The 12,182-nt window shown below is 48.1% G+C and overlaps 1 protein-coding gene across 5 annotated transcripts in view; it reads right to left on the bottom strand.

Moving 5' to 3' along the window:
- Positions 1-12,182, bottom strand: part of POU6F1 (POU class 6 homeobox 1) — a 243,556-nt gene that overhangs the window by 12,231 nt on the left and 219,143 nt on the right. For all 5 annotated transcript variants that reach the window (XM_033939750.1, XM_033939751.1, XM_033939749.1 and 2 more), the window contains one exon: positions 7,198-7,366. In XM_033939750.1, coding sequence (XP_033795641.1) covers positions 7,198-7,366 — 169 coding nt within the window. The remainder of the gene's footprint in view (positions 1-7,197; positions 7,367-12,182) is intronic.

Raw genomic sequence — 12,182 nt, 5'->3', positions numbered from 1 at the left:
CCCAACCGAAGAGACTGGCATTGGTGATAAGCACCGTCCACTGTGGTTGATCCAGACTCGTCCCTTGAACAAGATGAGCCAAACCTCTCAGAGGAACAGGGAGATCCAAATTGTGCCTCCGAAGCAGAGCATTCTGAAGAGGATGCATGTGGGCCCACGCCCATCTTACTACGTCTAGGGAAGTCGCCATAGACCCCAAGACTTGGAGGAAATCCTGCGCCCGAGGTCACCGGAACGCCATAAGCAGGCGAATCTGAGATTGCAATTTGTTTAGATGGGCTTCTGGAAGGAAAACCTTACCCAAGGAGGTGTCGAACAAAATCTCAAGGTACTCCAGACGCTGAGATGGGACCAACCGACTCTTGGATAGGTGGACCACCTATCCCAGTGACTGCAGAAACTCTACCACTCAAGCCATAACCCGGGTGCTCTCCTGCAATGACTTCGCTTGAATCAACCAGTCGTCCAGGTAAGGATGCATCAGAATGCCCTCTGTCCTCAAGACCACCGCGACGACCACTATAACCTGGGTGAATGACCAGGGAGCCGTGGCCAGGCTAAAAAGGAAGCACACAGAACTGAAAATGTGGACCCAAGATTGCAAAGCGAAGGAAGCGCTGAGGGGAGGCCCGAATTGGAACATGCAAGTAGGCTTCTGTCAGATCAAGAGAAGTCAGGAGCTCCCCCAGCTGAACCGCCAGAATGACAGACCGCAGTATTTCCATGCGAAAGGAGGGACTTTTGAGAGCTCTGTTGACCCCTTTTAAATCTAAGATGGGTCGAAAGGTCCCCTCCTTCTTGGGCACCACAAAGTAAATTGAGTACCTGCCGGTGCCGCACTCCTGAGGGGGCACTGGATTGAGTAAGCGTTGAAGGGTCTGGCGAAAAGCCTGCATCTTCCATGCCGCCTGACACGGAGAGGCTAGAAAATGATCTGGCAGACAGCGGGCAAACTCCAGAGCATAACCGTCCCGCCCCACCTCCAGGACCCACTTAGCGGACGTGATCTCAGCCCACTTGGGGAAAAACGCACACATCTGGGCACCCACCGGAGCCAAAGGGGGTGCTGGCAAAAAGTCATTGGACAGGATGGGTGGACAGGATGGGCGGAGGGGTTCCCAGCAGTGTTCCCGCTAAGCTGTGCTGGCCTGCGCTCGCGCACAAAATATTACATCGCAGCGCAAAGTTTCTCTTCACAGCGCACACACGCGTCGGTAAGGTAAGGGGACGCATTGGGGGGATTGCACTTCCCCACAATTGCCATGCTTCGGTTCCTCTTCTTCCTTCCTTCCTCCCCCCCCCCCCCCGCGGGACCCTGCGGCACCATCAACTCTTACTCCCTCTAATGTCGGCCCTGCAGCTCCAGACTTCCTCGCACCTTCTCCCCTCCCCCTTTGGATCGCTATTATTTTAAATGTTATAGCCGCGGAGCTGTATCCATCAGTGGAGATGTCTAACCTCGGCCTGCCCCGGAACTCTTACTGCAGCAGACGCCCGTCTAGGCAGGAACAGGAAGTCACTGTTGCAGTAAGAGTTCCGGGGCAGGCCGAGGTTAGACATCTCCACTGATGGATACAGCTCCGCGGCTATAACATTTAAAATAATAGCGATCCAAAGGGGGAGGGGAGAAGGTGCGAGGAAGTCTGGAGCTGCAGGGCCGACATGAGAGGGAGTAAGAGTTGATGGTGCCGCAGGGTCCCGCGGGGGGGGGGGGGGGAGGAAGGAAGGAAGAAGAGGAACCGAAGCATGGCAATTGTGGGGAAGTGCAGAGCTGCAGGGAAGAGTGTTGCGGTACCCAGCTGGAGGGAGAAGGAAGATGAGGGAGGGAATTAAAGGAGATGCCAGGGCTTGGAGCGTAGGAGGAAGGTATGCCAGTCTAAGGGAAAAGGAAGGGGGAGATGTGAGAGCATGGAGGGGGAGCGAAAGATGGAAGAAAAGGAAAGGAGAGAGATGCCAGAGAATCAGGGAAGGGGAGATACCAGACTATGAGGAGAGGTGTGGGAGAGGGAAGGCGAGGAGAGAGATGCCAGACCAATGGGGTGAAAGGAGAGATGGAAGGGGGAGGCATACAGTTTCTGGAAGGGGCATAGAAGGAGAGAAGATGCCATATAGGGGAAGAGAGACGGCAGACAGTGAATGGAAGGAAGAGAGTTACAAGAAGATGAGGAAAGGAGAAACCACAGAAGACAAAGGTAGAAAAAAATTTCTATTTATTTATTGCTTTAGGAGACATGTGTCACTGTTTCTGTGAAGCATTGTATGCAGAGTCCAGCTTCTTGCTGGTTCAATTTAACCTTTGTCTATGTATTTTTATTTTATCCCCCCTTTTACAAAACTGTGAAGCGTTTTTAGCACCAGCCTTGGTGGTAGCAGCTCTGATGCTCAGAATTTTATGAGCATCAGAGCTGTTACCTCCGTAGCTAAAATCCACACTACAGTTTTGTAAAAGAGGGAGGGGTTAGTTTGTGATTACATATTCCTTACTAGGCGAAGGTGTTTTCTGTGTTCTGTGTGTTCGAAAGACATGGTTTTCTGTTAGGATTGACGGTGTAGGATTGATCTGTGCTGGTCTGGCTTGTTTAGTTTTACAATGGGTGTATTGATGTACTGCTCACTGCAATATGTAAGATGCTGCCTTTTCCTAGGTACTCATGTGTGACGTGTGGTTTGTTACTAAAAATCATGTTTTTCTTACAGATGGGGGGGGGGTGCCAAAAAATGATGGGCCCCGGATGTTACATATGCTAGGTACGCCACTGTATGTAAAGATACCAGAAAGCTGGCGTAGCAAAAACTTCTAAGTTTTGAGTATTTAACCCTCCCACAATCTCACGGGCACTCGTTTCAAGTTTATTGAGATTTTGATTTAAACGCAATATCAAATATTTTCAATGCGTATAACAAAAATAAATTTGGGGAAATAAATAAAACCATTTGAACCAGTGTTCCCGCTAAGCTGCGCTGGCGTGCGCTGGCGCACAAAATATTACATCGCAGCGCACACGTTTCTCGTCACAGCGCACGATCGGAAGAGGCGTACGGCAGATGGCAGGGCGGCGAGAGGAGAATCGGGCGAGTTGGCTCATAACTTGCTGGCGCCCGATATTTTTGGCTCACGGTGAAAAAAGTTTGCTCACAACACCCGCCCGCTTAGAGGGAACACTGGTTCCCAGCCCCCCCGATGGGCCCCCCGAAGGGACTGCATGTGCTGATAAAAATTACCCCGGGAAAACCCAAAAGCCTGGAAAGTATCAGCCCCACGCCCAGGGTGATACTTGCGGAACTCCCACAGACATCCGCGGGCAGTGCCATCCAGAGATGCTGGGTGGGTACAGTCCTCAGGCAGGGGGCACCTTAAAGTCTGGCAGAGTCTGAACCAACTTATCTAGATCCTCTCCAAACAAAAAAGACCCCCGAAAGGGAAATTTGGCAAGCTTAATCTTGGACGTGGCATCCGCCGACCAAGCGCAAAGCCACTCCAAAAGCCATAGACTTGGCAGACGTCCGCACCAAGTCATAGAGAGCAGCCGAGAGGAACAAGGCAGGCATCTCAATCTTTGCCACCTCCTGATCCACCAAGGAACAGTCATCAGACTCACGATCCAGGATATGCTCGGCCCACCAAAACATGGCGCAAGCCACCAGCCCCCACAAATAGCCGCCTGGACCAAGGCAGAGACATCGAAATTTTGTTTAAGAATGGTCTCCAACTTACGCTCCTCAGATTCCCTTAAGGCAGAACCACCCTCAATAGGCACAGTATGCTGCTTAGTAATCGCTGAGACCACCGCGTCTAGCACTGGAGACTTCAAAGTAGCCCTATCCCCCTCCGGGGTGGGATACAAACAAGCCAGGGGGTGCGCCAACCAAAATGGTGCCTCTGGCGTATTCCACTGTGCCAGAACGAGATCCCAAAAATCCTGATGCATAGGAAAAGAGCAGGAAGCAGTGCGGAGTCCCCCAAGAAGAGGGCCCCCACACGTGGGGTCTATGGTGGTGCTTCTTCAAAATGCAGCACCGAGGAGACCTGCTGAATCAGGTCTGGTAGCTTATCCTTCTGAAAAAGGCACATCACAGACGCCTCTTCGCCAGAAAGCAGGAAACCCGAAGCCCCGCTGCCAGCGGCAATCCCCTCGAGAGGATCCAGGAATTCCTCAAAAGGGTCCAAGTTCTCATCCATGCCAACACGCTCCTCTGACCACCAGACCGCAACCCAAGCTACCCGCGGGCGCTTGAATGAGGGAGGAGGAAGAGGGGATACCAAAGGAGAAGAGGGAGGCAAAGCCCACGTGTGGGGGCCCTCTTCTTAGGGGGCTCCGCACTGCTTCCCACTCTTTTCCTATGCATCAGGAGTTTCGGGATCTTCCAGCACTTCGAAATCTAAAAGAGATTGAACCGATGAGAGATCAGCATCTGGCTGCTACGTAATCACCACAGGGATACACAAACCTCACACCGCTATCCTCCCTAACATCTCCCAACACACTCCCTCCCCTCTCCCCAGGTAGCCACAATTCCCCCCCCCAAGGGAGGCATACCTGACAATACACACCTGTCTCCCATTCTACTTCCCCCACACAGGTGACAGAGGCTATCCCTAGCAAACTTGATCATGACCTCCAAAATAACACAGAGGAGGACTACAATCATAGAACACAGGAGCACCAGAACAATTATTGAGTGAACTTTTGGTCAGCTCAAGAATAGATTCCACTGATAGGACTGTTCTAAGGGAGCTCCTCTACAGACCTGAGAAAGAGGCCCAGATCTTTATGGCATGCTGCAAGCTCCATAACCTAGAACAGACAAGAAGGCAAGCCCTGCCAGACCTGCCACAGGTGCCTTCCATACTGCCACTGCCCACAGAGCTGACTAGGCATGGGTCCATGCCAAGTAACTCTTAATAAGCACCAATTTTATGTACCTGTGAGTATAGTTTTATTAGTTCATTATACCTCTTACAAATCCCACAACCACCCCCCTCACTGACTCCCTAGTATACTCTCCCTCCCTCCTTTCCCCAACACACATATCCCTTCCTCCTTCTTCAGCAGAGACCCACATCTGGTACCCCCTGCCTACTTCCTCCTCTTCTTGCCCCTGTCTCTGTACCTCCCTCTCGCATGTCCCCACTGGGATAACGCTGATCCACCCTGGGTTACAGCTGAAGCTGAGGAGGCAGCCTCAGAGCCAGTGTTCGAATCCTCTTCATCCTCTGTGCCATTGCCACTGGTCCCTGTGGTATCTGTTGCTGCTGCTGAGTGGGCTGCCTTAATGAACAGAGGCCAATTGATGGGCCCTGAGGATGGCTAGTATGCCACAGGCTCCAGAATGGGCCCCAATCCCATTTGACCCCATTTAGTTGGGGATTGACCTTTTGCAGCCGTTGCAGTGCAGGTCTCCACAGCTGCTGTGTAGTCCTTGTGTAGTCCTAGTAGCTGGTGCTAGATGTTCTCACCCAACTACTGTGGTTATGTATTGATATCATTGCTGACATTCTCTATACACGGTAATACAGCAAACATTTTCCATGGCGTACTTTCAACACTTGATGATGTTTATGGGCGAACGCTGATATCCTCTATAGACACCGATTTTCCAGATGTTCATTTTGGTGATTTTTGGAACACGCCATATGTTTTAGGTGTCTTTTAATTATCAATGTTAGATTTTGGATGTCTTCTGTGTAACGTCTAACTTCGGATTTAGATGTCATATCAAAAAATACACCTCCACATCCCCTAAAAACCTAGCAAGTGGAGACTGAATATTGACCCCCAAATGTCACAGAGCAGCAGTGAATTTCTATGAAATGATTGTACTTGAAAAAGAAATCAATTGATTAGGTTTGTCGCCTCCAAGCATTTGATAAGATTTTATATTTATCTCCTTTATGTGCACAACTACAGGTTTTAATTTTTTTTATATAGTAATACTTTCTAATATGAACTCTTTTTATTCTCTTGTAGAAATTCTACTTCATCTTGTAATCATTTTTATGAATATACTGCAGATGAAGGCATGGCCATATTGGGTTTTTCATAATAAATATTTAGACGATTTTAATAGAACTCCAATTTTTACTTTTACTCATTTTTTTATTTACTCTTTTTAAAATCTATTTATTCACATATATATCCTGCTTTGTATTCATTGTCTCTCTTGGTGTGTGAGTACCCAGCCTCTCTTTGGTTATTTCCATTCTGACCCCTCTCTAACCCTCACACCTATTTAAAATAAGCTCCTCCTAATTTTTCTATTTTTGCCTAATGAAAAATAAAGTACAATGGTACCTTGGATTACGAGCATAATCCGTTCCAGGAGCATGCTCATAATCCAAAATGCTCGTATATCAAAGCAAGTTTCCCCATAGGAAGTAAGGGAAACTTGCTTTGATATGTTCCCACCCCCACCTTCCCCACGCCCAAGGCCAGCAGCGCTGCTCCCCCCCCACGAGAATCGGCATTGCTCCCCCCGAAGGCACACAGGTCTATTTCCTTCCCTGGCAAGAAAAGTGGCACTTAGCAGTATGTCAGCTTTCTCTGTTATGTGGGCCTGTCTCATGGTATGAGCTGCAAGATCCATAGATATGTATGGTTGAGGTGGAAAGGGAAGAGGACTCTGGATGGTGATATAAAGCAGCAGAGAGGACAGAGGAGGGCCAAAGCATTTGCTCTGAGAGGTCTGTGCTTTTCTCTTGCACTGATACTGGAGAATGACGGGGGAGATGTTTCTCCTGCTCCTCTCATCAGAGGAGAAGCAGAAGGAGGTTTGTTGATGCTGTACCACCTCTTGCTCCTCTTTAGCAGTGAGGATGTTCAAAGTTGATGTAGCTCAGTTCCTTCATACTCTTTCTATTCCTTTTCTGGATGTGGGAAGGAGAGGTTTCTTATAATTGTGTTGCCGAGCACAGATATTTCTTCCCTGTACTGCTGCATATGGCTAATAGAACATGCACTGAGACTCGCAGGCAGTCAAAATCAATTTACTTCCAACAATTAGGCAAGTGCAGTTTTTAAACTTCAAGCATAAATTAATACAAATGTATCTTATGCATATTCATTAAGGATACCCTGAAAATACAACTTGTTTGGGATTTTTGAGAATGGAATTGCAAGCCCAGGCCTTACCTAGGCTCTAATTCAAACAACGCACTGATGTGACATAGAAGAATGAAAGTGGAATGCACTGCCTTACCTACAGATAGCTGACTGGCTGTAAGCTGGTCCCTCGGTAGCAGTCAATGCCTGACCCACCTGTGTCTGCGTCAAGCCCAGAGACAGACGTCGGATCTTGAAGTTCTTTGCAAACTCCCGGATCTCTTCCAGGTTTATTCCATCTTCATCAATTGCTGTAGCCTGAGACTCTGAATGAGTAAAAAGAGATTATGTCCTTACCTTGATAATATCTTTTCTAGTAGATAGGTGAGACATTCTAGACAAGTGGGTTATCTCACAATGGCTGCGAGCCATCTGCAGAAAGAATCCAGTCTGGATTTTTCTCTGACCTTCCTGTACTTCACTGAGAGCTCTACTGTCACATGTAGTTAGTACCCAAGCACAAAGAGCTCCATCCACAGTATGTGAAGAAGTGTCACCAATAAGAACATTCCCAAGAATCACCTGTTCTGCTCAAAAAGGAAACATTAGAACAACAAATTCAATAGCCAATGACGACATCTAAGGAGCACAGGAAGTACCCCTGCATGCACCTTGAACATATGTACAGAATTTTAAAAAGCCCCAAAAGCCAACTAGCATCCAAGAATCAAACTTGGAGAAGCATAAGCAGAATGAGATAGTAGGCAGATGCTGGAAGGACAGGGCAGGAGTCTAGAATGTCTCAACTGTCTACTGGAAAATATATTATCAAGGTAAGGACATAATCTCTTTTTCCAGTGTAATTGGTGAGACATTTTAGACAAGTGGGGCATACAAAAGCAGTCCTAAAAAGCTAGGGCAGGCTGACTGCGCTGACTCTCAAGACCAAGGACCCAAAAGCAGAGTTCTGTCTTGCTGCCACATCTACTCTGTAAAATCTGGCAAACATAAGCAGAGTGAACCAAGGAGCTGCACAACAAATATCAGGGGAGGTCATCTTAGCCTCGGCCCTGAGGCGGCCATATTCCTGGTCTAATGTGCCTTAACAGAAACAGAAGACTGTTTACCACAAAGAAAGTAGGCTGATGAAATGTCCCTATGTATCCATCTGGAAATAATGGCCTTGGAAATGGGAGCACCCTGCTCAGAAGAATGAGACAGCACAAAAAGGTGGTCAGTAAGGCAAAACTCATTTGTGACCTCTAGAAAATGCAGAATAACTCTATGGACATCCAATTTCTGCAAAATGTGGTTAATTAGAACCAGTAGGCTGAAAAGCAGACAAATGCACTTCCAGATTAACATGGTATGCCAATACCACCTGCAATAGAAAAGAAGGAACTGTATGGGAAATGAAAGAACTGTATGGAGAGACATCCCTGTCTCCGAGATCCTCAGGAAAGGCTCTCTACAAGATAATGCCTGGAGTTTTATTTTTATTTTATTACTTATATACCACTTATATCCTAAGTGGTTTACATTCAGGTACTTTATCATATTTCCCTATATGTCCTGGTGGGCTCAAACTCTAGTGTACCTGGGGCAATGAGGGTATTAAGTGACTTGCCCAGGGTCACAAGGCACAGTGAGGGGTTTGAACCCACAGCCTCAGGGTGCCGAGACTGTAGCTCTAACCCCTGCGTCACACACTCCCACACGTTCCAAGACACGTCTCGCTGAAGTAAGAGCGACCAGAAAAACTGCCTGTTGCATCAGGTCCAAGAGAGAAGCGCCTTTCAGAGGCTCAAATGGAGCTTTGGTGAGGCCAGAGAAAACCAAGTTAAGGACCCATGAAGGGAACAGCAGTTTGATTGTAGGTCTAATGAGAAGAGCACCTTTCAAAAATCTGGCCACATCAGGGTGAGACAGAAGCGAAGGACAAGAGAGCCCAGTGACATGGGCCTAAAGGGAAGCCAAGGTGAGGCCCTTATCAAGGCCCACCTAGAGAAAGGCTAGCACCACTGAAACTGGAGCAGATTAAGGCGCTACACATTCTTGGTCGAACCAATGTTGGAAAGTCTTTCACACCTTAGCGTAGGCAGGCATAGTAGTTAACTTCTTAGATTTCAGAAGAGTAGAAATGATTACATTAGAATATTCTTTGTGCTCTAATGCTTCATGCTCAATAGCCATGCCATAAGAGCATAGTGATCAGGATCCTCCATGCAGACGGAACCCTGAGAGAGAAGGTCTGGAAGAGCTTGCAGCCCAAGGTCACGACCTATGTGAAGACACATCAAATCTGCATACCACTGTCTGTGAGGCCAGTCTGGAGCCACCAGAACGACACTTTCTTGATGAGCCGCAATCCACCAAAGGACTCAACCTATCATGGGCCAGGGAGGAAAAACATACAGTAGAACTCCCTACTGCCATGGCCGTACCAGAGCATCTAGACCCTCACGTCCAGGCTCAGATCTTCAACTGAAGAAGCGGACAGCTTTTGAGTTCTTTACTGTTGCTATTAGGTCGAAGTGAGGCCAATCCCAGCGCCTCACAATGGTCGCCCACTCACCCGGATTCAAGGTCTGTTTGCTGAAGACGTCTGCTTGAACATTGTTGACTCCCATCACATGTGCTGCCGAAAGGGCTTGGAGATGACATTCCACCCAGAGAAAGAGCAGGTGGACTTCCTGAGCCAGAGAAGCACTCTCAGATTCTCCCTGGTGATTGACATATGCCACTGCTGTCGCATTGTCAGAGAAGATCCAGACCGCTTAGCACTCCAGAATAGTGGGTTGATTGATAATTTCCTTTGAGAGGGCGTCCTTTGAGAGGGACGACGGTTGCAATGGGCTCCCCAGCTGCGGAGACTGGCATCTGTCGTTACAACTACCCAAGACACAATGTGCAGCAGTATGCCCCTGGAGAGGGACTGCAGAAGGAGCCACCAATTCATGCTGGCCCGGGCCTCCAGTCCAAGGAAGATCTATGTACAATGTTTCTGTATGCAGAGCCCAGCGAGAGAGCAACACGTGCTATAGAGCAGTGGTTCCCAAACCTGTCCTGGAGGACCACCAGCCACTCAGGTTTTCAGGACATCCCTAATGAATACACATGGAGCAGATTTGCAGGCCTGTCTCCTCAATTATATGCAAATCTCTCTCATGCATATTCATTAGGGCTATCCCAAAAACCCGACTGGCTGGTGGTCCTCCAGGACAGGGTTGGGAACCACTACTATAGAGGATGCATGTGTGCCCTTGCTCAAGGGACCACATCTATGGAAGCCACCATGGACCCCAGGACCTGGAGATAGTCCCACGCAGACGGCGCTACTTTGTACAGAAGACATGAAATCAGAGAGCACAGCTTCTGTCTGCGTGCCTCTGGAAGATAAACTTGGCCACCTGCCATGTTGAACAAGACCCCTAGATATTCTATGGACTACATCAGGTTCAAATTGCTTTTTCTGTAATTCACAATCCGATCCAGGCCTTCCAGGACCTGAACCACCTGATTCACCTTGATGAGGAAGCTCTGATCAGCCAATTGTCCAAGTACAGGTGTACCTGCAGCCCCATCTTTCTCAAGTGAGCTGCCATGACCACCATCACCTTGATAAAGATATGAGGCACTGTCGCCAGGCCAAAAAGCAGAGCCAAAAACTGGTAATAATTTCCAGAACTTGAAACTGGAGCAATTTCTGGTAAGCCAGATAAATGGGAATATGCAAGTAAGCCTTCGTAATATCCAGAGAGGCCAGGAACTCTCCCGGGGCCACCGCTGCTATGACAAACTACATTGTCTCCATGCGAAAGCGTAGGATGTTGAGTTCTGCACTGATGTGTATAAGATCCAGGATTGGTCTCCAATTGTCTGAGCCTTTGTTTAGCATGATAAAGTATATGGAGTATCTGCCTGAACCCGAATCTTTGGGTGGTACCAGTTCTATAGCCTGAACATCCAACATAAGAACATAAGCAATGCCTCCGCTGGATCAGACCTGAGGTCCATCGTGCCCAGCAGTCCCTCACGCGGCGGCCCAACAGGTCCAGGACCTGTGCAGTAATCCTCTATCTATACCCCTCTATCCCCTTTTCCAGCAGGAAATTGTCCAATCCTTTCTTAAACCCCAGTACCGTATTCTGCCCTATTACTTCCTCTGGAAGCGCATTCCAGGTGTCCACCACACGTTGGGTAAAGAAGAACTTCCTAGCATTTGTTTTGAATCTGCCCCCTTTCAACTTTTCCGAATGCCCTCTTGTTCTTTTATTTTTTGAAAGTTTGAAGAATCTGTCCCTCTCTACTCTCTCTATGCCCTTCATGATCTTGTAAGTCTCTATCATATCCCCTCTAAGTCTCCTCTTCTCCAGGGAAAAGAGACCCAGTTTCTCCAATCTCTCAGCGTATGAAAGGTTTTCCATTCCTTTTATCAGACGTGTCGCTCTCCTCTGAACCCTCTCGAGTAATGCCATATCCTTCTTAAGGTACGGCGACCAATATTGAACGCAGTACTCCAGATGTGGACGCACCATCGCCTGATACAACGGCAGGATAACTTCTTTCGTTCTGGTTGTAATACCCTTCTTGATTATACCTAGCATTCTATTCGTTCTCTTAGCGGCCGCTACGCACTGTGCCGTCGGCTTCATTGTCATGTCTACCATTACCCCCAAGTCCCTTTCTTGGGTACTCTCATTCAATAACATCCCTCCCATCTTTGTACAGTGGCTTGCACTTTGACTGCCTTGTCCAGGCACCCCATGGGAGAGTCCACAAACCAATCTATCAGAGGCAGGGCAAATTTCAGTCTGTAGCTGGACTGATTAATGTCCAGAACTCACTGGTTGGATGAGCTGGCCTGCAGGAATGCTGAGAGTCTGTCTCCTATATGCAGAGAGACCTCCCTTGGCCTGGCATCATTGCGCCATTTTTGGTACAGGGAGCCAAGCGGGTGCAAGGCCACTCTGGAGGCACTAAATTTGCACAATCCTGGCAAGGATTTGAAACAGAAGAGCCCAAGGTCTCCATCCCAACAAAATCTGAAGTAAAAATGCAATTTTGGGAGTGTAGGGAGCTTTAGAAAAAAAGATAGCTAAAAATCCAAGATGGCCACCATTAAGAAATTCACGCCAAAAT

The sequence above is a fragment of the Geotrypetes seraphini genome, chromosome 3 (assembly GCF_902459505.1).
Source record: "Geotrypetes seraphini chromosome 3, aGeoSer1.1, whole genome shotgun sequence".
Classification (NCBI taxonomy): Eukaryota; Metazoa; Chordata; class Amphibia; order Gymnophiona; family Dermophiidae; genus Geotrypetes; species Geotrypetes seraphini.
This window is presented reverse-complemented; position numbering and strand designations above follow the sequence as displayed.